This window comes from Dendronephthya gigantea, unplaced genomic scaffold (genome assembly GCF_004324835.1).
Source record: "Dendronephthya gigantea isolate DGI-Jeju-01 unplaced genomic scaffold, DenGig_1.0 000031F, whole genome shotgun sequence".
Lineage (NCBI taxonomy): Eukaryota > Metazoa > Cnidaria > Anthozoa > Malacalcyonacea > Nephtheidae > Dendronephthya > Dendronephthya gigantea.
Window position 1 is genome coordinate 1,473,210 of NW_021163041.1, and position 27,463 is coordinate 1,500,672.

Sequence of the window (27,463 nt, forward strand, 5' to 3'; positions counted from 1 at the left end):
ATGCATTTTTATCAAAGAGGTTTGAAATTACGTCATTTTACCAGTTTAATACAATTCCACTAGGGAAATAACAGCAGAAGTACCTTATCAAAACGGCAGCACGAAAAGGTGCTGGTAACATGAACTAGCTGTGAAAAAGAAAACTGGATGACGGTTACTAATGCAAAGGTACACATACCTTCCCTGACAGACTGCACATAAACTGGATTGTCACCAGTAACTGTTAATCCATATCCACTTCCATCCTGCTGCACAATGACACATCTCTGAATTAAATTTTGGCCTAAAAAGCAAAAAGGTTTTGACCGAATTTAATTTTCGAAAGTGAAAGTGGACAATTTGGTGTAATTTAAAAATTTCGTTGAAATCATAAAGTTGAAAAGCTAGTTCTAAAGTAAAAAAGACCAATGAGTGTAAATATCTAAAAAAATATGCATTATTTTGTCTGCAGGCCAGATTTTCCAACCGTTCAGCTCAGGCAAAACATGCACAGGCTCAGGCTTCATAGTGACGAAACTAAAAATCGTATATGTCGTACAAAGATCGCACTCTTCAAAGATTTTTATTAGAGTATATAAACGTCTACATATATAACAAATCCAGCCTAATTTGGAGCATTTTGCTCGATTTCTACACATGCAGGTGTAGGTTGGATTCCTGATCCAAACTTTCTCATCTGCTCCCAAATAGGTCTTAAATTATAAAAGTCTTTTAAATAATGTCCTATGACACCCTCAAACAAACCAAATGATATTTGTTTGTTAGAGAAAAATACTTGAAGTTGGAGAAAAACCGAGAAAGGGTAAACGAAAATTATACATGCATGGCCTCCACGTTTCTTGATATTAAATATTCGTAATCCTCTCCACTACGTGAATATGATTGACTAAATGATGGCGTTAAAAATAGCTTCTAAATGGCCTAGTGAATTAACATCCAATCACAATGTGAGGCGTTATTATATGTGAGAAAACAGCAACCTCGTCCACAGGGTATTCGCGTGACAACTGGAAAGGAAGTTCTGTGAACATCCATTAAGGAAAATGTTTCATCTCACTTAAGGTGAATGACAGGAAAATGACGTAAGAAGTGGGTTATTTTCCTGTTTAAACACGCTTGAAATTAGGTAATTAAGATAATGTTGCAATTAAAATTAAGTTGAAATGTCACAAACGTTTTGTGTCTATTTCTGAACGACTAATTTTTTATTTTTTACTTGCATTTGCGAAAGTTGTTAGCAGCTGTACCAGTATTTTTACCAGAAAATGAGGTATTTGAACATGTAAACAATGAAGAAGGTAAACCTAATTTCTACAATTTCTACTCTTTTAGGCACAGATTGATTATAAATGCAAACAATTATTGCATTAAACCTACTTGCTGTCACATTGGGGCCAAATTGGAGCCAGATGACAGTTAAACTTTATTCTGACTAACACCAGATGATGTTAATCACCAATTGAAAACTACTGCCAGTTATTTATACACAACAAAATAAAAATAAGACACAATACAGTCTAATTTGCAGCTGAATGACTTATATATACTGTAAGTGGATAGCTTGGTCATTAAAGCTAGCATCATGAATAGTACTTTTGAAAATATTGTGAGGTTCCAAGTTTGCTTTTTATAAAAAGAGGACCAATTTTGTTTATTTAAAATCAACAGCCCTGTTTGAACTTTGCAAGTTTACAAAGAGCTATGGATAAAACAACATAAAACATTCAGTCAAAATAAAAAATATTTACAAACTTGACTAGAACCTATTTACTTATAGCGCTCTTGCACTGAGAAATAAAACTTGTCAGTCAAAATACAAAAGAATATTTAAGAATAGATGCATTTGAGTATATTGCACTTAGCACTTTAATAATATAACAATAGAGTTGATATTCACGGGCATAAATGTGATCTTGTTCTCAAAAAACACATTTATGCCCAAGAACATCAGCTGTATTATTATTATATTAACTTTATGGGTAAACACTTGCATTCTTCTGATTGGCTTAGATCAGCGGGCTAAAATATATTTCAACCGGCAAATTTATCATTTTAGCCAGCAAAATACACCACAATGCCTGCCAAGATTAATATAATATCCAATTGTGACCTGATGTAATGAGTTAACACAAGTATTCTACTCCTGCTTGGATAAAAATCTGTATTCAATCTTAATTTCATTCAACCTCCCTCATTTTTTTGAGACATACATGTCCCTAACTAATATGATTGATTGACTTTTAAGAGCTTTAACATCCCATTCAATTTTTTCATGGAAACATTTAATTAGATAAAACAGAAGTTATCTTATTTCAGCTGTGCTCAATGGCTAAATATTGCAAGAATCTCTCATATTACTTTTCCTGTTTATTGACTGCTGATGACTAAACATTTCAACATTCTGTGATGCCAATGTTTATAACATTATTGTTTGCAAACACCATCACTATTAATAAAATGAGATACACATTGCCATACATAAACTAAGAAATTGAAATAACTCTCCAAATCATTTATACAACATACCCTGCATGTGTAGGCAGTGTAGCTATAGAATAATTGAAGTTGTTTCACCATGAAGTGTGTGTACATGAATTTAATTGACTGCAAAACATGCTACATCCCTACAATATGTACACAAAACTAACTGCAAATCAAATTCCATTACACTTAATAAATCTGAAATATGTACATGGAACACATAAAAAAATGTTATGCAACATAATATGTTTTGGATGTTTTACAACTTGTAAAACATGCAAAACATGTTCCAAAGAATGCAGACCTGATAGGAAACTACCATGTAATGGAGAAGACTGCTATATATGTGCTGTACATAAATTGTAATTAAATGAAGGATGGATAGTCATGCAAGGTAGTTGCAACATCTGGAAATTCAATTTACACCACAAATAACACTATTGCCAATTACAACATGGCTGCCAAAAGATACCTTAGCAACTCTCTCACAACATAACAGTTATCTTGAATAATAAAGCACCAGACCACTGCCACTTGATTATCCACTTCAAATTTACAAACATATCAGGTCTAAAAGTCTAATAGATGGAGCTAGAATCCCAACAAACAGTGTTGATTACTTAGAGTTCCGCATTAAAATCGTACAATGTGCTATTTCTACAATTGGCATAAAATATCTGAAATAGGTTATTATAAGGAAAATAAAGTATCCCTAAGCAAAGCTAATCTTTTATGAACAATAATAAAATAATTATTCGCGCTACGCATGATCTGCGTTGAAATACAAATTGAATAAATCAAACAAAAACATAAAGCCACAATATAAAACGAGTGCTTGTGATTTGAAACAAAAGTTACGTTGGTCGCATATTGTCTGTCGATGAACGTTATATGTATTAAATACTGGGCCAAGCTACGATAACTAGCAAAGAAATAACGAGTTAATTGCAAATAGAAGCGTAAAAACGGTATTTATAATCAGCATAGAGGCATTTAAATTAATATAATAATAAAATCATTCGAAGGAAACAACGAAATTCCGACAAATTGCGACATTCTGCCATATCGTAGTTCCTTCTACGATCGGAAATTTCGATAAGGAAATTTAACAACTGAATAAGAACAAAATGTAAGTTGCTTGCAAACATAAGTCAGCTTTTTAAGTCATTTCGAGAAAATCAAGTGCCGCAACTTGAAACCTTTTGTGATTTCTGAAAGGCAAAACGACAGACGAGTGTCATAAAATGTCGTCGGGAATTGAACAATATAGAACGTGAGAAATTGTTGTATTACTTACTTTCTTTCAAGCTAGAATTCAGTAATACTTTTGTTGAAAGCTGATGCAAATGTAAGCCTGTTTAATAACCTTATCACCTTCCCGGCAGAAATCTCTGGAGGAGGTATACTCAGCCACAAAGCTGTGCAAGATTTACTCAAACGAGTAAACTGTACACAATATTAGCCGGCAATTATTGTGTTGTGGTTAGCCTCGCAAATCAAGTATTCTCTAGTAAGTCGCACATTTAACTGTAAAGCTCACCTGGAATGTCGATTGTTGTCATTTCTGCTTTGTGGAACTCCTTAGAACAGTTGGTTTAAAGAATTCACAAGCTAGTAGAAAACGGCGGAAGGAGCAAATCAATGTTATTGAATGCAACGCAATCTCTGCAATGAACAGTTTAATTAAAACTTTCTCCATAGCAGAAGCGAAAATAGTAAAATAAAAACTGATATTAAATATAACACAGCGTGTAAAATGTCTTGCACTAAGTTGTTACACCGCAAAAATATAAAGCGACCGGTTATGTAGTTCCAGGTGGTTAAAACGAATACACACAAGCTAATATTTCATCTGAACATACGCGTTAATATGAAGAATGTATCATGAATAAGAAATGTTAAGTCTACATGCAAACAGCTAGAGACTATACATTTACTCAACTAGACTAATATCATATTTTGACAGCATGTATCCGCAATAATCGTCTGAAAACACACATAAGACAGCAGCACTTATAATTTTCACTGTGGCCTCTCGGCTATATCTAATACATAAAATCTCATAAAGATTTGTCAATCTCACTGACCTTTTATTGTATTTATGCCACAATAAACGTGTACATTTTTCCGTAACTATTCCCCATCCACCAAACCAAACAATTATCCAGCGACGCTACGCGGTAATGTTGAATAGAGAGAGTTACTAATTGATGTATGTTTTGAATGTTTCCAGTGCTTTTACTGTTACAAACTGAACTGACCCAAGTCTTGCGTCGTAAACCAAGATAGACGTGCTGTTTATTATCTCTTAATAAGAGCAACCAATAAACTATCAATTGTTGTTTAAAGCATAACTTTAAAATTAAATCTTGACAAAAGCGAGCAGAATAAGATCAGGAAATCAACATGGCGCTATAAAATGTTGCCTCTTGGGAACAAGACTCCCAAATATTGTCACGTGATAAAAACAGAGCAGCAGTTGACGCATCTTTTTTGTGTGACAATGGCTTGCAAATGAATGTTAGACTGCAACCTCGTACCCAGGGTCTTCTGCGTTCACGGGGCGCGGAACTACGCGACGAAGACCCTGGTCGGGGCTGATGACGTCACAGCATGGGAATCTATCGCCTCAGGGGGTGTAAGAAAAGATATCATATTACATGCTTCCACTTTCCATGCTTTCATTCCGGTTTCCGCCATGTTAGACTACATCGCATTTTTATCTTGCTTGGAATTTGCTCTTTTAAATAGTGTATACCAAAACACTATTCTAAAACCAAAACAAATTATTTGTCTGGAGAACGTCTATCTTGAAAAAGATGTGATGTGTGTTTTACCAACGGGCTATGGGAAGTCGTTGATTTTTCATCTGCTGCCAATGTTGTTGTTCGCCAAATTCAAGTTGCTTGGCGATTTGCGTTTTTCATGGAGATCACGAGGCCTTTCTGCGACAGTAGTGAACTCAATTGTTATCGTTGTGTCGCCATTGAACTCTTTAATGAGTGATCAAGTATCTCGCCTGAGCATGAGCGGCATTAGATCGTCGATTATAAACGTGAAGGAAGCAAGAGAAGGTCAAATAACGTACGGTTCAGAGGATAGTGATGACTTAGAAACTAGCGCTGAAATCGATTTAAGCCATTGCGAAGAGGAAAAGCTACGCGATGGTTACTATCAAATTGTTTTCGCCCATCCAGAGACACTAATCTCGAGCAAATATGGGCGTAATTTACTTTTGAGCAAGCCATATCAAGAGAATGTTGTGGCAGTTGTGATTGATGAAGCTCATTGCATAGTTGACTGGTTAGTAAACAATTCAAAAAGTTCAATTCTGTTTAAACCTGTTGTCTTTATCTAAAATTATTCTTTTACTTTGTTACTACTCAATACTTAACACTATGTATTTTGATTTACATTTTTTAGGGGGAGTGACTTCAGACAGGACTACAGAAGGTTGGGTGTCTTATGTGCCTTATTTCCTCACGTACCTGTCATTGCAATGACTGCCACTGCCTCTCATGCAGACGTCAAGTGTATTAAAGATTCTTTGGGGTTAAAGAAATGTAAGAATGTCATCGGCAATCCAGATAGGAAAAATATTTACTATAAGAAAGTATTTCGAACCGGGCATGATGTTGACACCATTGAATCAATCCTGATGCCAATTGCAAGTGATCTTTTGCAGCAAAAGATTGCATACCCTCTAACTATTATATACATTTCATTACGTTTGTGCGGCTTTGCATATAAGCTGTTTGAACATGTTCTTGGAATCGAGCAATACTTTCCCTCTGGTGCAACTGCAATTCCAGCAAATAGGCTATTTGCACAGTATCATTCTCCACAGACTAATCAAATGAAAGAAGAAATCCTGAAGCAGCTCTGTTCTGGAAAAAGTACAGTTCGCGTGGTCTTTGCTACCGTAGCAATTGGGATGGGGGTGGACATACCTGACATCCGCCAGGTTGTGCATGTTGGACCCCCCTGCACTGTGAAAGAATACTTTCAAGAAACTGGACGTGCTGGTAGGGATGGGAGGTCATCATTTGCTGTATTGTATTACAACAACAGGGATATTGGCAAAAACAGAGTTGGAATGCAAGACGACATGCGTGATTTTTGCTCAAGCACTGACTTATGCTTAAGAAAGTTATTATTAAAATCACTGGATTATGAATTAGATACAGTCCATAAACCATTACACTTGTGTTGTTGTGTATGTGAAAATCTTTGCAAGTGTTCAACTTGCTTACACCTTCTTATGGAGAAACTGTAAGCTTCAATAAAATTTATGTTGTGCAGCAAATTCAATAAACAGTGCACATGGAATAGAAAATCACAGTGTCGAAACCTTATGATAAAAGTGTTCATGTAACTGATCATGCATTCTTTCAATGTAATATAATCTTAAGCAGACAAAATTTGCACAAATTTTAAATTGAGATTGCAATTAATGTGTTTACTGAATCATAGTTGAATATGAAACAATAGTTTTCTAATACCATACTTTGCACTTTTGACCTATATGAATTATATACAAGGAATATATACAAAAATTATCATGGTACTTCTATTACATTATCTTGTATATATTTGTCAATTAAAGTTCATGCGCACTTCACAAACAACATGATGGTTTAATGGTTTTAAAACTAGTTCTCATGCAAAGAAAAGCCAATAAAAACCCAGCATACTTCTCTCATAAAGTGCTACCCATAAACTGGTAAGATTTGTTGTCAGTTAGATTAAGCATTAGGCATCGCCATTGCTAGAAGCTTAATTGGCATAACTAGTATATATATATATATATATATATATATATTAATATATATATATATATATATATATATATATATATATATATATACACCCATTTGCAAAAACGTTGGCTGCAGATAGATAGATAGATTCTCGAAGTCTAATTAGAATTGCATATGATTACATTTGCATGGGATTTCAATCATATTACACAACATATGCAATTCTAATTAGATTTCGAGTATCTATCTACATATCTATCTGCGGCCAACGTTTTTGCAAACGGGTGTATATATATATATATATATATATATATATATATATATATATATATATATATATATATATATATATATAAATGGTCACAGGGCACTTCACCAGTCATGGGTTAAACAAACATTCTAATTTGAAACAATTCTCTTTCAAGCAGTTCACTCATCCTGACTAGATTGTTCAACTGGATAATGCATTGCAATGTTTTTCTTGTGGCGATCAATCCATTCCTTAAATTTAATTTCATCCAATGAATGGGTTGGATCATGTGAGATGCCATCAAAGCTCTCAAATGATCGACCATCTTCTTCCTTAAAAGGCCTTAAGCCTCTCAAGTCCCTACTAATAACTTTCTCATCCTCAGTGGATGATTTGTGGGTGTGGGATCCTGATTTTTTGGAAATATTCACCTGCTCTTCAAATGCTTCAACAATCTTCGCAACACCTCCAGATGCTTTACTTGCTCTCTCAATTGCTCTCTCTGTCTTGTTGGCACCCATTGACCTGATCAACTTCTTCATCTCGCAGTTTCTATTCTCCTGAAAGAGATCAATCTCAATGTTGCGACCAATGCCACCTCTCCAGTTAACTGTGGCAGCCCATTTGCAGCGATGAGCCTCAGCTTCCGACAATAACACCTCACCCTGGAAGATGTTGATCAACATTTCAATGGCAAATTCATTAAATCCCGGTGTTGCAAAGAAATGGGTCAACAGCTGCTTCCTAAGGATTGAAATGTATTCACCATTGCCAGAGGAAACAGCATTCTTGAAATCAGCAAGCAACATGAAAGATTTAAGAATGTTGACACCATAGCACCAAACACCATCGGTCACCTCAATTTCCCCATGGAAAATATATTCATCGAGAAACTTGTCCAGAGTCTCATTGATGTAAGTCTTCATGTAGCTTTCTTCTAAGACGTAAACACTATGAGGACCGTTCACTGTTGGTTTGCACTTTGCATCATCCATTTGGAAAAATTCCAATAGGGCTTCGATAACAAAGCACTTACCAACACTGAAGAACAGCTGCTCACAGTCCTCATAGTGTTTAACGTCAACCGTCACATTTCTGCGATTTAACTTCTCTCTAAAAAAGCGAAGTGTTCCCCTTTCTCTTCCTGAATTCTTGTACAGCTTTTTGAAAATTGTCTGAAGAAATAAAATAACCTTGTTTTATATTTTTGGAACTAAACCTCATTTCAATAGGGTACCATAAAATGTTAGCAATATAGGATATTGCAGAGGCTAGAGGTTGTAACAAGTCTACCAAAGAAGTAAAAAACTTATTCATAAAAACTTATGATATTGTTTAGGAACATTTTACAACCTCTAGCCTTCTTTGAAATAGGATTGGCTAAAATCAATACAGACACAGCATCACATCAGAGTCTGCAGTACTAGAATAACTACTGTTGATACAAATACACTCTTTGTACTCAATTTACATGAACAATTTATGATTTTTTAACAATATCATCTTTGTCCCAGAAGAAGTACAACTTTTTTGGGGAAAATTAATAAAATTTACTGGTTGGTTTACCGTATTAAATACCTCTCCCTTCAGTCCCTTGCCCCTCTAATTTAAATTAGTAAGCATACTGTACCTTCAAAAAACTTCTCTTTGTATGCCAGTCGACAATGCAGAAAGGGTATAAATGGTCCAACCTCTGCCTTGCGGAATGGCACCCAGCTCTTAGATCTTTTGCCCCAGCAAATCGAACCCTTGTGAGTTGATCACCAAAACATGGGATTTTCACCCCATGCAATGGATCGCTGTTAGAATAAACTGGTGGGACATGAGAAGCAGGTTGGTCAGGCCTGGATGTGGTTCCAATTGTGGGAGTAACATCTTCCAATGTATCAGGGTCTAGGGAACATAGTCCAGCTGCTGCATAGATCTCGTGTGTCCACTTTTCAAGTTGATCCAAGACATCAACACAGTCAGAATACTTTTTTTCGTCTTTCATCACTACAGGCATTGTTAAGACTTCTGACTTTCTTGCCATCTCCTTTTCATACTCACAGTTAGTTCTCGCAGGTATATAGTCTCTGAACATTGCAAAAGCAGGGAACTGATCAAACAAAATGTTGGCAACAAGTATTTTGTACCGGTTCCGAATTGCATCAGATTCTAGTTGATTGATTTCCACAAGTTGATGGACATCGCAATCTTTCAGAAATTGCTGTGGACCAGAATCAAGCAATCCCTTATCAGGAACCCGGTTGAACACAATACTTGTTGCCACAGCATGGACACTTCGGTTTTGGACATCCTGCCTCATATCATGGGCTTTCTCTTCCCAATCAATATTGTCCAAAACATAAACAAAGGAAAGTCCACTTTTAACTAATTCTGCTGCTTGGTCGATGAAGTGCTTGCCAATGTCTTCCAGAATTGGGTATTTCATTTTCGGCTCCAGGCATAAGCCATATTTATGTAGACAGGCAATCAGCTAAATGATACAATGAACAATGCTCAATATGTCATCTCCGCTACCTTTTCCTTTGTCCTAAGTTAGAACCTGTCTAATGCATTGCAAATACAAAGTCATGTCAAGGAGAGTAATACAATTTAAAATTACCACATATGACATGTTAGTCACTAATGCACATTGGTGTATTTATTACGTAGCAAAGGTTCAATGCTATAGGCTAGCTGCAAGCATCAGGCAGTAAAACAAAATAGTTGGTTGCAATTTGTAAAAAAAATGGTAAATAAGTAAAACAACTCACATTTACAGATGCCTGGCCTTCTATTAGCAAAACTGAATTAATGCGTTGAATTCTGCTTGATTCATGGCACCGCAGGAAGTTAATAATGCCATAAATAAGGCAGATAGCAGGATTCTTCTTTGCAGGATATAGGGAGCTTTCCAACAGAGTACATAGGATGTTGTTCACAGTTGGACATCTTGTTGACAACTCTCCTAGCACCTCTGACATCCAGGTGTCTGCAGACATTCCATCAAAGCCTCTTTGTCTAAGGACAGATGGCTGACTCCTTCTGGCAACATGAATCAGTTCTTTGTTTGCCACAGCTAAGATTTGATCATCACTCTTTAATATAATAATAATATTTAAATATGAGATTTCTTCCCAGCTTTTCAAATTTACTGTTAAATAAGTATTTAGGCCTGTGATCTACATGTGTAAAAATCATCATGTTGGTGCTAGTTGTTAAAAACAGGAGTGAACAATGTTGTGCTGCACCCTGCAAACAGTATTGTTAACAATGTTGTTGAAACTTGTTGAACTATCAATGCTGTTGCAGCTTGTTACAACAATATTGCATCAACACTGATGATTCAACAAGGTTCAACAACATTGTTAACAATACTGTTTATTGGGTGCAGCACAACATTGTTCACCCCTGATGCAACAACCTGATCAATTTTTGGCCGTGTAGGCTTTGACATGCAGATGCAGGTTGCAAGGTCATGACCTGTATACTGTTTGTATTATACTGCGTGTATTTAATAATAAAGCAAAATAAACAAATTCCGAATAGACAAGATGTTTTAAAGCTGGGACGTTCAGGGTGTTGTTTTGATTAGTATATAAACACACAGTATTATAAATACAGGATATTATTATAGAGGAAGGGAGGAACAGGAAAACATGAGTATAACGATATAACATGTGGCCACGCATGTGGCATCCTAAGTCATCATGAATATTAATGTTTTTTAAATATTATTACAGCGCTAAATATTCAACAATAAATACTAATATTGACTATTATTAATACATGTATATTTCATGAAAGTAAACTTACAGTTAAAGGTGGTGGCGATGAAGTGAGACTCGACTCTGATTCACCTTGGCTGATGTTAAAGTCGATGCTGCGACGTCGCGGAGTTCCAACTAAATGAACTTTAGCAGGCGGTTTATTGACCGAAGGCGATACATCAACACAACGTTTTGCTCGGATAGATTCTTGTAACACGCGCTGAGTTTCCTCGATAACGGTCTTGAACTTTACCGCGTTGGTTAGTCTCCGATCACAAGGCGCGCAAATTAGGTGAGGAAGGCTATCGTTTTGTGGCAATTTACCACCATAAATACGCTCGGCGTTGCGTAGAACCGCCTGATTTTGAGAACGAAACAAATTCCTGCAGTGTTTCGGGTTAGTAACAGAGTTACACAGTCTACAGCGAGAAATACTACCAGTCGAATCGGTTTGTTTCTTGTAAAATTTTTTCGGCGTGTCTTTGCTAGCCATCGACTCGATTAAACTGAGCGGTTTCGAGCGTGCTCTTTGAAATTCGAGCTTTATTCGACGCATTGTATGCAATATGAGACTCGATACATAATACATGATGCTTTCCTGTGAACTCTTGCGACTTTTTACTCCATATTTTGGCGCAATATAAATAGCTTTTTATTGAAAACAAAACATAAAATATTTGGAAATTTCCTAAAGTGACAAGCATGTTACTTTACCTCCCGACCCATGGTAAAATTGTACGTTTACCCCCAAAATCTGGGGGTGACGTCATCAGCCCCGACCAGGGTCTTCGTCGCGTAGTTCCGCGCCCCGTGAACGCAGAAGACCCTGGGTACGAGGTTGTGTTAGACTGATGGACGCCTTGTCGAAAGAATTTTACCAAAAGTATTTTACAATGTAATGTTTTTTAAAAACATAGAAGAGTCTGTTGCGTATCAACGTTTGACACGGTTTTTAGCCAATAAAATTTGAAATCGAAATTGTGACTGCGCATCCAAAAACGCCTGTGTACTGGATGACCATGCACGAACCAGAAGTAAATGATAACACTTGACGTAGACATTAACAAACAATTATAAAGAATACGCATGTCAGAGATGCAAAGTGTTTATTTATGTCTCAAAGCAACACTAAACTTTCGTTAGCTTACTAAGGCAAAATAATGGACGCACCTTCCCTTCTTACACAGCTATATCAGATTTTAAATTCCATTTTGATATATATTTCATTTGTTTGCCGTTATGTAATAATTTTCGTTTCTTTGACAATGGTCATGTGTTACTGGTATATGTAATTTCTACTTTTTGGATACACGCTTGTAGAATTTTCAAGCGTTCGTGACGCGAAAGATGAAGTAGAATGCAACGCTTTGAGGGAGGGCGATGCCTCTCAATTTATCGTGTTCAACCAGTGACGTATGATAAAGTGTTCTTGATAATGGACCATTTAAGGTTGTGCGGATAGTTGTTATTCTTTGAGTTCCAGACATATTTGGAAAGTTCGGTTTTGAATGAATACTTTCTATTATATTGAGGATTTTACATATTAATTTCTGCATCTTTCTTTGAGTGTGTTAGAGGTCATGTCGATATTGCTAAACGTTTTTGTTGTTGCGTCATGTGGAGTTGTTACAACTGTCTGGTGAATGACATTGTTGGTTCAAGCATTTGACATTCAGTGGGCCCGCGTTCTTGCAGTTATACCGGGGTTTTTTATTGGTAATTCATGGTGATGGATCAAGTAGAGATTGCATTTTTGATGTTTTTCATGCAGGCATACATGACTTTTGGAGAGTCTTCGTAATACCACTGACAATGTTAATGTAATCTTGGTGGAATGGGCTCAAAGCAAGATCGATTAGAAGATAGCCAAGAAATACGTCGGTTGATGGATTTTAGCAGTTGCTGTAATAACGGTGGGAAGGTCATTCCATCGTGCTTGCTTATTAAACCAAGATTACACATAATTTAGGATATAGGCCAATAGTGGAACAACAAGCAGCGCACGATGTTTTTCGACTTCTTGTCATGCAGGGCTATCGATGATAAAATTAGACAAGCATGCATGGTATGCACAAAAAGGAAAGCATCCCGATTTTTTTCTATTTCTGTTGGTCACCAAAGAACCCTCTACACCATAGCTGTGTGTCTTCGAAGTGCCCGGGCACTGCTGTGATGCACAAAGAAATTTTGTCTTGGACAATCAGGGAAAAATAACTGAAGTGTGGATTGAGTATAAATCGTTGAAGAATCTCTTGTACTTCTGTCCTTCATAGCGATTATTCGAGTAAATTAATTTTAGCTATCGTTTAAAAAGTATATATGATATATACATGCTCTTTCACTCTTTGTCTTATTGAAAATGTTAGACGTTATAAGTTGGAGCAAAACTTTATTTAGTTATCTAAAGAATGAAATCACATTGGAACTCAAGAATAGATTTACCACAGTAGATTTGTATATTTATATATATATAGTGCCTAATTAAGCTAAATTCTGCACCAAAATGAATTGTCCAAAAACCAATGTGAAGCAATAAAAGAATATAACAGAGCAGGGAAAATTTCTAACAAGTTATATTTACACTAACAATACCAAAGAAAACTACGAGAATAAGTTATTGAAATTGAACAAGACATGCATTGGGATTACAATGTATGTATTACAATTAGTAAGCGTTTTGAAATGAGCAGAAGCAGCAGAAAATAAACCCTATTCTTTACTTAACTTGTTTGCTTGCCCCTACTAAAAGTGCATAATACTGTGATGTTCTTCTCTCCGTTTTGAAAATAACAGTATATACTATATGGTGATGTATACCATAATTTTGTTTCCACGGAGCGAGTTTAGAAACTACATTCTTTTTTCAAACATTATCACACACTTTTTCATCAAGCCAAACAATAATTGTTGAGGTTTCACCTTTATTTTGTAATCTACCATGCAGCCTTACTCAGCCATTGCACATAAAATCGTAATACTTCTTAATTTCGAGGTGTCGTAGAAATATAGAATTGCAATCTTCAAAATACTAAAACAAAAAAACGGTTTCAGCAAAATCTCAAGACATGCATAGTAATTTCATTTTCCATGCATGTCCGAGTGTAATTTTAGGACTTGTAGAATCATCTAGCGTAGTTACAGGTTTTTACGTCATATACCAATATAATAATGGTTATAGAATATATACATCACGCAATATTAGCCTTTACCTGTGAGAGCCTCTTGGGCGAAATATTTTACATCGATGTCCGCATCGCTGTTCAGTTTATCCAGACATGGCTTTACTTGTGCTTGTACCATACTGAAAGTTAATAAAATTTACTAGCGTTTAGGAAAAATTTGAATCAAGTTAATTAAGAAGATACAGTGTATCACACTTTAACTGAAACTGGGGCAGTGTAGAACCCCATTGCCCGCACGTTACGCCGCTGCACACGAGCGTCACAGATCCAGTCAATTCCGAAAGACGATATTTGCGAATACAGAAGCCGTTGTATATAGTATTATTATATGATGCATAAGAACTGATCATGAAACTCAAGAATCGTACCTTGCTTCAAGTTTGGGTCCAATTTTTTGAAGTGTTTTAGCGACATTGAATCTAACATTTGCCACAGCATCTTGAGCCAAACTTATCACGGTTGGTAACATCAATTTCGATACATTTTCTGCCACTATGACTTCTGCTAGAACCTTCACAACAAGAATGGCCATGGTTTACACGTTTAAAAGACGTTGGTTGTAGTACCATGCATATGCTAAGCCTTTAATACTCGGCCTTATTTGGAAATAAACAGGATTTTTTTGTTTCGTGTGTGGTAGTATGTTGGTGGACAAATACATTTGGATAATTTCTTGTTATTAAACAGGTTTTTCCAATCAAAATCGACAAGAAACATGGCACATGAAAGGAATACTAAATGGGAGGGATGTTGCTAGATCTTCGTAAAGCGGAAAAGTTGAGCAAAGCAATATACACTGGCCTATATTAGAAAATATAGGTCACAAAGATATAATAATATATCTATAATAATAATATTGTATCTAATATATAATAATCTAATATAGCTAGGTCAGTGGCAATATCCCAAGAGCTTGAATCACGCAATCTTGGTTTTTCAAGTTAAAATACCACGTGCATGTGATAATTCATATTCCTCGTCCAGGATTGTCTCATCCTGGGCGGCTATTGTAATCAGTTAACGTGGTTCACTAGAGTTCACTGTAAACTAACATTCCTTTGCATGCACTTACATTTATTGAAAATAAAGTCGTCAGACGGTGAAGATAGTTTGGATCTCGGGCCATAGCAAGGATTTTGGGGATGACCTGAGTCTGAAATAAAAGAGAACAACTATTTAGAATTTTCATCTCCTGAACATGTCCAACGACAATTGGGTCGGAAACCCTCGCTTTGTAGAATCGGCTAAAGGTCTGTTCCCATGATCCAATTCACTTCTGATAGATGATTTATATATAGTCTGTTGACTTGCAATGTGTATGGGCAGCAAATCAACTAAGCCAATGCAGACGAAGCCGACTACATTTCATGCGTAAGGGTTGAAATTGGATCCAACAAAATTGGATCGAGGGAAACAGATCTTAAGGCCCAAAGCGTGGAACTGATTCCGTACCACCGCATGTCGTCAACCAGCCCATGTACGGCAGAATCGTATGCTACGCAGAAACTCAAAATGTCACTGAATTGGAGTCACTGCAATATGTGTGATTCATGGAAGACTTACAGCTGCCCAGTCTTGACCAAACTGTTCGACAAGCTTCTTTAAATTGGTCGTTGCTGCTTCTCTTATGGCATACACTAAAATACGAGGGTAATCAAGCAAAATTGTCATGCATTCTGCACTATTTCTAAATACGGCCGAGTACAACATAATATGTTCACGATTTTAACGAATTTAAGTGAATTCGACAAAATTAATTTGGTGAAGGAAATGACCATTTTCAACATGTATTTGAAAGGCATGCCATGCATACACGTAGATCATAGCCATGTCAATCACATGTGCAAGTAATCTCATAAAGAACCTCAACTTAATCTAATCACATGAATTTAACACGTACAGATTATAAACGCTGTGTATGAAACGCGTTTTGAGTTATTGGCGATAACAGGTCTTTTATGCGTAGTTACCAATGTGAGATATACTAATGTTATGGTAAAACATTCAGCGACGATCCATCTAGTGGTGTTTTACAACTCAATTTCAAAATACGCCGACAAAAAGGCAACCATGCGTGTAGAATACGCAAGGAAAGCAATTGTACATCTTCATTATACTCGACAGCGAAAATACTGTTAAGGGTAACCATCGGCAGAGATCGTGCATGTGGCTTTGATGACAAACTCTCGATGACAAAAGAGCAGAGCTCCATGCAATGTTCGTAAGCTATTCATTCACTCACCGTGGTCAACCAACCAGGCCATGCACAATGCATTTAGTTTTTCATCAAAGAATTCGACACCCTAAAGTACAAAGAACATTTCAATGCAGTTGAAATAAGCATGCAAGTAGTAAGTGAAACTATATAGACGTGTCAACGTAATGTTTCCTTCGAAACATTTACAGAAAGCGCGGGAAAGGATGAAGTCAAGGATATTCAGTAAAATTCAACGGAATTTCATACCAGCTGACCGGCTAGCAAGGGCATGTATTCTATAATTGCCAGTCTCACTCTCCATTTATTATCTTCAGCAAGCTCAACTATTGCAGGCAATAGAGATTGAGATAACTGATGAATACCGATCACTAAAGAAAAAATTACAAATTTTATAAAAGATAACAAACGTTCTCATCACTAGAGTATTTTTTTTCTAATTAACAAGATTTTTGCTATCACATTATAGCCTTCATACGGAACATGTGGTGTGGACTAGTCGTCCTTATCCTGACGCAAGAAAACGAGTTTTTGTTCATTTATAACGAAGTTTAAAATGTGACATATTTACACGCATTTATTCGAATACATACGTCAGGATAAGAATCGTATACGACTATAATCGCCTCGTTAAAATAGGCCTTATCGTATTTTAGCGCAAGCATACTGTCAGTACCTTGATTAACGCAGTCTAGGTTGGAGATGATATTCAATCTAACTTCAGGATACTGTAAAAAAAATCAAATTATGTCATCTAGCAATCAAATGTACGGTAGTTTGTTCGTTTGAGGTCATTCACAAGTATGTACACAAGACTATTTCATCTTATATATTTTCTCTTGTATCTTTGGTGGAAATTTTATTAAATTGTGAATTTGATAGTATGAACAGTACTAAACTATACAGTACAAGTATACACCAGAGGCCGGTTGTATCAAGCCCGTTTAGCTTAAACGGTGGATAAGTTAAAAATAGAAAGCAAGTTTAAGCTAAACGGGGCCACTGTTTAAGCTAAACGGGCTTGATACAACCGGCCCGAGATTTTATACCTCATCTTTGAGCATTGTTAGAAATAAAGGAAGTAAATGCTCGATTGTGCTAAAGAGAAAAAAGTATTTATAATATTAGGTCTGAAGTTGGTGAACCAATTAATGAATTGAAAGTGATCAACTAAAAAAGCATTAATCTTTAATCAACTTATTAACGTGGTAATGCTAGCGAGCCTTACTTGTCTTTGCCAACAACTGGTGATAAACCCATGATAACAGACGCTAGTGCTGATTTAACGTGCTGGTTAGGATCCACCACTAGGTCCTAAAAAATAAAGATGCATATGAATACGTCACTAGTCAATATGCCTGTATCACTGCGTCCTTGGAAATGTTTATGTATCATTAGAGGATAGAGTAACGACTTACTAGCTACATGAAGACCGTCTTACGGTATATAAGATGTCAAAACAGTAAATTCTGAAAGTTTTTTAAGTCGTGGTATCTTTTGTAATGGTGCTGTTGTATTTAAACAGGACTGGAGTACTGGGGCCGGTTGTAAAGCTAGATAGCGCTGTCCACCGGACAGTAACTTTTTCAACCTTTCTAAAAATGCTTGAAAAGCAATACAATTTTAGCTTTGGAAGCAACAATTATTAAAGAGGATCGTCAATTTAGGAACACTAAGGTTTAATCAAAGTTTCAGCCAACAACGGGCGATTTTAGAGAGAAAGAAAAATCTACTCTCCGGTGGATAGCGCTATCCGGCTTTCATACAACCGCGCCTGTTGAAAACGAAATAATCTATTTATTCTATTGTTTACTTGTTTACCTTTACACAAGGTAGAATATTTGTCATTATGATTTGTTCTCTAATGTCTTCACCTAAATTGTCTGAGAATTCTAGAGGAATAAAAAATAGTCGATTTAAATTGTTTCAAAACACAACAGAAAACCAAATTGACATAAAACAAATGGTAAATTATGTAGCTACCTTTGACTTTTCCGGAAGCAGCAGCTCTCACTTCAGCCTCATAATCTTTGAGTAAACTTTGAAATGCTGGCACCAAATCTGTTTTGGTTATCTCACTGCCAACTGCCTTCTGAAGCTAAATAATATTTTCCCAAAATCAGCCAATTGAGTTATGCATGCCTCTAGGTAAAGTGCAATTGTACAGAAGCTAAGAAAAGGTTCTGGGTGGTAGGGGTTTTGCTCCACTCTATTTGAGAAATGCAATTCATATCTGTACGCTATACGTATTGGTTCTATACAAGAGTGTGAACTACGTTTTTTGTTTTCAAGCTTTCACCTAGGTAGTTCTTATAATAAGGAGTACTCTAAAATAAACCATTTTAAGACAAAAGTGTTGAACAATTGTTAAATTAAAAACCTTACACTAAATCTCCCAGAATCTACAGTATTGTATGTATATGTAGATAGAGTACCTCTGTAAATTTATCTGCTACCATATACCGAACACGCCAGGATTTATCCTAAACAAAGATATAAAAAACAGACATTATAAAAATCTAAACTTCTAGCAATTTCAGCTATGGTAACTTGTGGTTTTATTTCATTAAAGAAATTAGTCAAAATAAAAAATGGGAATGTCTACCTGACTGTTATTTGTTTTGTTTTAGGATTTATATTTTATTATACCTGGGCAGCAGTTCTCAACATTGGCATAACCAGAGCTTCAACATCTTCAGGAGGCAGGATTGATGCAATGTTAACACAAGCCTCAACAGCTAACAGCCTTACAGAGTCCTGTCAAATACAGAGGTGTGTTGCTTTGTTAAACACTTTTACACGTATGATGTACATAAAACCATTAAACATAACATACCAAAATAATACATGTGATAGGATAAAAAAAAATAATCTAGCTTCATTGTTTAGGACTGCCTAGACTAGTTTTCTACTTTCTATGAAATGCTGCTTTCTAAATCTTGGTTGGTTGGCTATACTACAATACCTGTTCATCTGACGAAAGGCTTGTAAATGTTGGTATGAGATCTGTTTTAACAAATTCCAATTCAACAACTTTAGCAAATTCCTAGGAAGAAATAACCAAAAAAATGAACATAAAGTTTGTTAAGTTTGCAACACTGCAAATGAAAATGTGTGATTGGTCCAAATTCTACTTGAATTGCAGGGCCCAGACTAACCCCAAGCTTGGAAGCAGCTGCTCTTCGAACCATAGGTGTATCATCAGAACAAAGTGTTCGAAAATGCCTTTATAAAAGTACATTAGAGTGGTTACTGTACATATATACATACTTAATACAAATAGTAATATGTCTTACAGACTCTTACCACTGTCTGATAAAACAATACAAAAACAAGAGACTTAAATCTTTTACTAGAAAGGCATGGGTTTGATAACATTTTGCTATTGAACAGTAGTACACTGTGTTAGTAAAGTACAGTATTTGGAAATAAAAGTAATATTTTACACACAAAAAATGCTTTGAAATTTTCAGTACCCATAAAATTTTAATATGCCTAATCTTTGGGATACAGTATTATATATGTACTGTACATAGTGAAATTATTTTATTGTTCACTCAGTGAATCCAATCACAGTTTATATATACACTTACTGTCGTAATTCAGCTTTGATATTTGCATTTACTCTTTGATAACAGGCAGGAAATAAACCACATGCTGATGTTCTGGATGTGAACCAATCACCTACATGAATACAGTCAAAAGTCATGAAATATTTCTATTGCTGATCACCCTCTTTTCAGGTGAACACTAAATTGCATAGTACAAATGTGCTGTTCAAGGTTCAACTGTGTTCTTAGCTATAAAAGTTAAATTACAAAACATAGCTACACTACAGGACAAAGGAATGCTTACAACTGCTTACAACTGCTTACAGAGCGGCACTTTTTGTCTCTTTTTGACTAATTGTAATTATTAAAACTGATAATCCACCCTGTTGAATGTTTTGGACCTGTCTGTAACCACTTACTTTGACTAACATGCACATAAATTTGAAATACATAAAATTTGAAATACCAGTAAAAATTTGACAAAACTTGAGTAATAATATCATAGAACAAATCATACCTTGAGACAACCTTTTAACAAGTGGTACAAAATGGTTTTCTAAATCTGGAGAAGAATGTTCTGCAGCAATTGCACGCAAAGAATCAACTGCCTGCAGAAATAAATAGATATAAATATTTGCTAGAAATAAATCTAAAAAGAAGTGAGGCTGACACTCCATTGTTATACCTTATCTCTGACAACAGTTTCTTCTACTGTGGCTAAGCTTTCAAGTGGAGGCTAAATTCAGAATAAACAAAAATCAGCAACATCGTAGCTACAGGCTTTTAGGTTATCAATAAAGTTGAAGTCAAGTCTGTATGTAGTGTGTATGTAAACAAATGCTTCATTTCTATTTTGAACTGATGAACTAGACTTTATGCAACTTTTTCATGAATGACCACACATTATTATGAGCCGGGCCAACGTGCAGATCCCACTTGGCTTCCACTTTAGGTGATAAAATGAACTAAAAACAAAGAGGTAGTTCTCCCCACAAACAAAATGTGACTGCCATACAAACCAATAAACATGCAAATTAAGTACACCAATAATTTGTTCTGTAATATGCAGCTGTTACAGTTTTGTCAATTTTTTATTAACATGTGATATGGCTTGCATCATACTTTTGTCTCTGCCTCTTATATTGAACAACATTTAAAGGATGGCATACCAATAAACAATGCACAAATTCAGGTCCTCCAACAAGAGGTGTAAATGTGCCAAGCTGTTGATTAAAGAAATATTGATTGTCAAGATATACCTGATTGACAATGATGATGTCTAGCAACTATATAGTATATACTGGTACAATATATTGGGGTGACAAACTCTATTTGGGCGATTCTCTGGTCACACACGTACATGACATTGCTGTTCCTTCAGACCGCATATTTTGCATGTAACAAAATAGAAAAGCATTGTCGCATGTGTGACCAGAGAATCACCCATTTACCTAGGTCATCACAACAACAATAAGGCATTAAAGAAATGTTAGATCATGTACTATAAGTAAGTAAAAGTGGAGCAAAATACCAAGCATAATATGGTCACATAAAGATACAGTGAAAATACCTGCTCTGCCAATGCAAGGAGTACTTCATCTTCATCATATATAGTATCTGTTGAGAAGAAAGTTATCATGTCAGTCAATGGACACAGGTAACAAATACTACAAATACAACTTGACAAAACTTCTTTTATTATACTTCATAGTTATTTAAGGCAGTGTTACTGAAATATATAGCAAATACAGTACAAAGTAATTAGGATATTTTTTTTAATTCTTACTAACTCAAGCTACTCCTATACCAAAATCTAAAAAATAGGATAGTTTCTCAGGTATACAAGCCATATGTGATTAATATTTAACTGTTGTATGGTTTATTCCCTCTAGTGTAATAATGCAAGGACCAGATGTTTTCATTGCATACTTTGACCTCACTCACATAGTTGAAAGTGCTTAAAATCATGTAAATCATAAGAACTACATGTTCAATGTTTTTCAAATAAAAAACTTCATACAAAACTATTAGACACAAAAATTTGAAAAATTGGATATGCTTGAAAAAATGCAACATAAGATTAAATAGATAAAGATTTTTAATATCCTAGCCACAGGAGGCGGTGACATCTATACTCAGAGTGAAAAGGAAAAATCACTAGCCACATCTTATTAGCAACTTAAAGAATAAGAAATGGCATCAGCTAGTGTGACAACCAATAACATTGTTTCCAATTTCTGAGAAAATTATCTTAATAATAACATTTGTCAAAACAATTTCATCCTGCCTACCCATGCAAAAATATCAATAGAAACAATGTTTCCTAAACACTGCCTAACAAAAACAATCCGCCTTTTCTAGAATTTGAGACTGCTAAGTTTTGTACATCCTGATACCCCCTCTGATAAGAGAATACAGGATAAAGGGATACTCTCTCGTATCTACAGTACAGAAATACACTATATATTATCTAAGAAATAATTGAATAAATAACACAGAGTATACATTTGATGATAGTACAGTAATTTAAAACCGAAATCATGGAAACGTTGATACGAAATATGAAAGCTTAGCCTAGGCGAGAAATCATACACTTTTACCAATGCAAAAACAGATAAAGCACTGGTATTAAATTTAACAATAAAAATAAACAAATAACACAACAGATGAGTAGCAAAAGAGAAAATACCTGTGAGAAATGGAATAAGTTCAGATCGTGTTCGCTCAACACCAAGAGCTAAAGCAATTGTTGATAGTTTTCTGATAGAATTCAGTCGCAGCTGCGAAGATTTTTTAAGTTTAGAGAAAAATTAGTTAGTTGTACTACGATGAACGACACAAATACATAGCTTAATAACTAATCATAACTTCATGAGATTACTTTAGACAAATGGAAGAAATATTTCAAATATACCTGAACGTCTTCATTGCGCAATTCATCGATAAGAACGGCAATAGGATACAAGGAATCATCACCAGCATTGGAAGCCATTTTGCAAGCGCATCTGACAAGATAGCTAGTAATGATGAAAGACCACTATTCCTTGCGGCCGTCACCTATAAATGACCGCGAAAATATCTGGACCGCTAGTATAACGGGGACGAACAGGGAAGGTACGAGACCCTGGGTACGAGCAGGGCGCAGGGCAATACGTCACAGAGTTGTGCCCTTTTCAGCTTTGCAGACCAGTGATGCCTTCTACTGTGAACTAGCATTGCAAGACATCGCCATTTTAATTTTATTTGTCTTTAAATACTTTGTATTGATAAATGTATACGGACAGACGTTTATATAAAAGTTGGGGGTACTGATTCCTTTCCTAATCTATACCAACCTCGTACCCAGGGTCTTTCGTTGGAGAAGTACCCTGCGACGGAGGTTGCATCTATACTTGATAAATTATAGTATCAAGTAAATTACCTATACCAGGGAATTTATTTCCAAATTGATTATTTTTACGGTAAATGAGCATGAATATGTTTTCGCTCCCCACTTACTGTATCCATGCGTAGCCTTAAACGTAACTGAACCTTTCCTGCGTAATTTGAGAAGCAAACCGATCAATGAACCGTTACGAAAAAATTCGTAGGTAAAAGTCGAAGCAGGATTTTGTCAAGTCCTTAGCTGACGTGATCTTCATTTTGCGCGCCCCTCTCTATTTCACTAAATATCAGGAGAAATACTCACAGTCGAAGAAAATACTCTTTACATTATATTAAATGGACAGTTCGTACTGGACAGTTCGTACTGGACAGTCGGATTGACAAGAACAAAGCTACTGTTCCTATGACTAAAAATCGTCAGACAAAAGTAGCAGGTTTACTCTTGATATGAGCAGCAACATTTGGCTCATTTAGTATACGTTGATAGAGTGCTGTTGCCATTGGGATATTCTGAAATTGTGATGGAACGTCGGCTTTTCCTCCCGCCACGTAATCATTAAAAGTACAAAAGAATGCAATGTCAGCATACGTTATCTAAAAAAATAACAATCCGGTATTATCTATCACTAAATTATTCAGGGAATCGACAGGAGTGGAAGTGGTAACTCAGCTTTGGCAAAAGAATATAATTCACTTCATTTAAATACTCTTTATCTCCTGAAATGAATCAGTGCACAAATCAAATAGTTGCTAAATGTAATTGAAAACTGTTAACTTCTAACTTTCACCTGCATGCTAAATCAAATAAATAGATTTCCATTTTTCCTGTGGTATAGCTATGGCAGAAATAAAATACGGTTTACTCACAAGAATTATATATTTATATTGCTCTTACTTTACTCCCAACGAGACATCCGGTTCCATTGCGTTTTAAAATGGATTCGAAGTACTCAATCTCTCGGGGCAAAATACTTTCAAACCAATTTTTTTTTTCTCTTTCCTACAAATAGACGTTATTAATAGAATCTTATCTAATGTTTATATGTTTCGACGAAGTCTCTAATCTCGATTAAACTGTTTTTGAAACACCAACTCTATGCGATACGGTAACATATTTCTGTAGCCGAGATTAATCCAGTATACAATATACTGCATATGAACTTAAGAACTTTCGTGCACGAAGTAAACCTAAACCTGAACATATATTTCCTGATTACAGACCTTTCTTTCCGGTTCTTTTTCTGAAAGATATTTCCATAAATATTTACCGACAATATCCTGACATTCATCCACAATAGCATCAGCTTTTGCTTGCTGCAAATTTTCACTAGGTGCATATCCTAAAATGGATTCGATTGTATAAATTTCACCATGATAAAAATGTAATATTAGTTTACACTCACCTGATTTGTCGTTCAATTCCTATAGCTTGCATGAAGGTAAAGTATAATAATAATCAATCCTTTTATTAGTTTTGGAGAAGTAATAACCAGCTGCTATTGTGCATGTTCTCGCCCATTATTAGGCACATTGGGAAAAGATACAAATACATGAGATACAAATCCATGAAAATATTGAATCTTGCTTGATATTTATAGTCCATTTTTGCCTAATATTTGTTCAGGAGAATTCTCCCACAAACCAAGTAAATGCATATAGAAAATGGTTGATTGAGACATATATAATTAAAAATGCTTTATAAATGTAGCAATAAATTACCCAGTTCTTTTCCTAAATATCTTAATATTGCCATGGACTGGGAAATGGGCGTTCCATCAACTTCAAGTACTGGCATTGCTCCAAATGCATATGTAGAAATGTCTGTGAAGAAAACAGCATACTAAATATGAGCTCCTGGTGCCTATTGATGTCGACCAAATGATGTTGTGTGAATGGTTTCGGGCTGAGCTAACTGCCTCGCGAGGTCGTTAGCTCAAAAGTTTAAAATCATTTAAATGATACTTATGAAATCAACGATTGAATAGATGTATAGGGTTGGATTCTGTTGATGATTTGGTATGCTTTTTCTGGCATAAACTTTTTCTGGCATAAACTTTTCCTGGCATAGAAGTTTCTAAGCTTTTGCGTGCGTTTACCGTTTACGTACGTACAAAAAACGCGACAGTGTATGGAAAGCAACCCTAACTGTGGCTTAAGAGTTTTGTACCGGCCCCAGGAGGGTATAGGGACGGTGGAGGTTAAAGAAAAAATATCTTGTAGGGTAAGGGTGTGTCACAAGTAACGTCAGTTCTCCTACCTCCTCCGCAGGCGCTAGGGAGCATTTCGGACGATTTTCTCTCGCTTTCGTTTCTAAATTTCTACCCGCAAAATATCACCGCCCGCCATATTTGCCCGAAAAGGGCCTGCGGAGGAGGTGGTCAGTTCTCCTTCAATCTGTCCATAGAAATTGCCTAAATAAACTTGTTTAGCCACGCGTGCGAGGTCACTCAAGTTAAAAGGATCAGACACCGAGTAAGAAATCTGGGTAAATTTCTATTTAGGTTCCGGGTTGTAGCTAAATAGCCTTAGTATTTGTTCATTGATTTCAGGATAATATAAGATAATATAATTTTGAATCGTGATTAGTTTTATCAACTCATTGAAGTATCAAACTGTACCCTAGCTGCTGATAATCACGAAAGGATCATTTTGCAGGTCAATTTGCATGCACATCACCACACTACCTTTCTTGGCGTCAGCCCACTGTTGAGATCCCCAGTCATATAAGACTTCAGTGAATTCGACTCCAGCTAACTTCAGCATAACTCTTATTGGCTCACCGCGTGCACCGATACTGAAATAATGTAGCTTATATTCCGGCATGTTTAGCAGCTAGAATGTCGAATAAACCTTAACAACAATGCTTCGTATAATGGATAATGACGAATGTGATTAACAATATAAGCAGTAATATGAGCTTCTTTATTTAGCTTTATTACCTCTTTATGACTTTATCTATCCGTGATTGGTAGCCTCCTCCGCAGGCATCTCTTATACGTATAAATGCCTAATATAAATACATAAGAGATGCCTGCGGAGGAGGCTACGTGATTGGTTGGTTAGTGCGATATCATACCAAATTAATCATGCATTAATTAGGCCAATATATGTACAGGGTGAGTCAAAAAACCCTGACACCTTTGAAATTCAAATTAGCCGCATAGCGGCTGTAATGTGACAGAAATTCCCTAAAATACCTCATGGGTATAGCAGTAATAGCATATCAAATAAGTGAACCCATTAATTCAACTAAAACATAAAGTTTGTTCCCTTGGGAAGTTAAAATGCATTCTAAGCTCTGTAAATAAAAAAGAGCAGTTTTATCAAATCGTTTTTCTAGCAGACGCGCCGCGTTGAATTAGTTCAATTGATCGCATTAATTAACCTCGTCCTGTTGATTTTACACATGGGTCTGTCATGGGAATTGTCAAATTCCACTGAGCCATAAGTTCGCGACTAATTTGAGTTTCAAAGGTGTCAGGTTTTTTTTACTCACCCTGTATGTATTCTACGATTCATCGTTATTGAGAAATATTGTCTTTTTCCCACAGACAAAAATTTTATGGCATCACCTAAACCAAGGGATATAAATTGTGTGAGTACTGTCCATTCATCACACGATGATATAAAATGAAATAAAAAATGAATGAGTTGTAACAATTGAGAATTTGGTATAAAGTAGCGGTAGAGGACCATGATGCAATCCAGGGACTTACCTGCTCTCTTGGCTTTAATTTCAGTTTGGTCTTCATCAGGTTTATTTAAAAGGAAACCTTATATAATTTATTTTTCGAAACCGATCAATGAAGCGTTACGAAAAAAATCGTAGGAAAAAGTCGAAGCAGGATTTGAGACAGAATTTTATGAAGTCCTTAGCTGAATAGC

At 35.8% G+C, this 27,463-nt stretch overlaps 5 protein-coding genes across 5 annotated transcripts in view; 1 reads left to right on the forward strand and 4 right to left on the reverse strand.

The window, feature by feature from the left end:
* Positions 1-4,915, reverse strand: part of LOC114524429 (rho guanine nucleotide exchange factor 12-like) — a 37,486-nt gene extending 32,571 nt beyond the window's left edge. The window contains exons 1-3 of the mRNA XM_028545502.1: positions 4,569-4,915; positions 4,022-4,092; positions 179-283 (exon numbers count right to left, since the gene is read on the reverse strand). Of these exons, the coding sequence (XP_028401303.1) occupies positions 179-283; positions 4,022-4,043 (127 nt within the window). The 5' untranslated portion in view covers positions 4,044-4,092; positions 4,569-4,915. The remainder of the gene's footprint in view (positions 1-178; positions 284-4,021; positions 4,093-4,568) is intronic.
* An 84-nt stretch (positions 4,916-4,999) lies between these two features.
* Positions 5,000-7,090, forward strand: LOC114524675 (ATP-dependent DNA helicase Q1-like). The gene is made up of 2 exons (XM_028545825.1): positions 5,000-5,784; positions 5,905-7,090. The coding sequence occupies exons 1-2, from the start codon at positions 5,000-5,002 to the stop codon at positions 6,755-6,757; spliced, it is 1,638 nt and encodes a 545-aa protein (XP_028401626.1). The 3' UTR covers positions 6,758-7,090.
* A 478-nt stretch (positions 7,091-7,568) lies between these two features.
* LOC114524601 lies at positions 7,569-12,069 on the reverse strand. Its single transcript, XM_028545738.1, has 4 exons — positions 11,293-12,069; positions 10,251-10,574; positions 9,122-9,970; positions 7,569-8,666 (listed from the first exon to the last, which is right to left on the reverse strand). Exons 1-4 carry the CDS (start codon positions 11,833-11,835, stop codon positions 7,671-7,673), a joined length of 2,712 nt encoding a protein of 903 aa, XP_028401539.1. The 5' UTR covers positions 11,836-12,069; the 3' UTR covers positions 7,569-7,670.
* A 1,559-nt stretch (positions 12,070-13,628) lies between these two features.
* LOC114524484 (serine/threonine-protein phosphatase 2A 65 kDa regulatory subunit A alpha isoform-like) lies at positions 13,629-23,223 on the reverse strand. Its single transcript, XM_028545575.1, has 23 exons — positions 23,109-23,223; positions 22,884-22,974; positions 21,765-21,811; positions 21,364-21,417; positions 20,880-20,930; positions 20,712-20,802; positions 20,237-20,327; positions 19,802-19,868; positions 19,609-19,689; positions 19,293-19,400; positions 19,079-19,126; positions 18,627-18,741; positions 18,465-18,535; positions 17,872-17,957; positions 17,693-17,741; positions 17,320-17,371; positions 16,893-17,014; positions 16,671-16,731; positions 15,992-16,065; positions 15,501-15,581; positions 14,797-14,939; positions 14,456-14,547; positions 13,629-14,274 (listed from the first exon to the last, which is right to left on the reverse strand). The coding sequence occupies exons 1-23, from the start codon at positions 23,184-23,186 to the stop codon at positions 14,267-14,269; spliced, it is 1,761 nt and encodes a 586-aa protein (XP_028401376.1). The 5' UTR covers positions 23,187-23,223; the 3' UTR covers positions 13,629-14,266.
* A 463-nt stretch (positions 23,224-23,686) lies between these two features.
* Positions 23,687-26,536, reverse strand: LOC114524539 (probable glutathione S-transferase 6). Its single transcript, XM_028545650.1, has 6 exons — positions 26,518-26,536; positions 26,263-26,372; positions 25,298-25,399; positions 24,800-24,918; positions 24,474-24,578; positions 23,687-24,172 (listed from the first exon to the last, which is right to left on the reverse strand). The coding sequence occupies exons 2-6, from the start codon at positions 26,339-26,341 to the stop codon at positions 23,996-23,998; spliced, it is 582 nt and encodes a 193-aa protein (XP_028401451.1). The 5' UTR covers positions 26,342-26,372; positions 26,518-26,536; the 3' UTR covers positions 23,687-23,995.
* Positions 26,537-27,463: the final 927 nt, after the last annotated feature.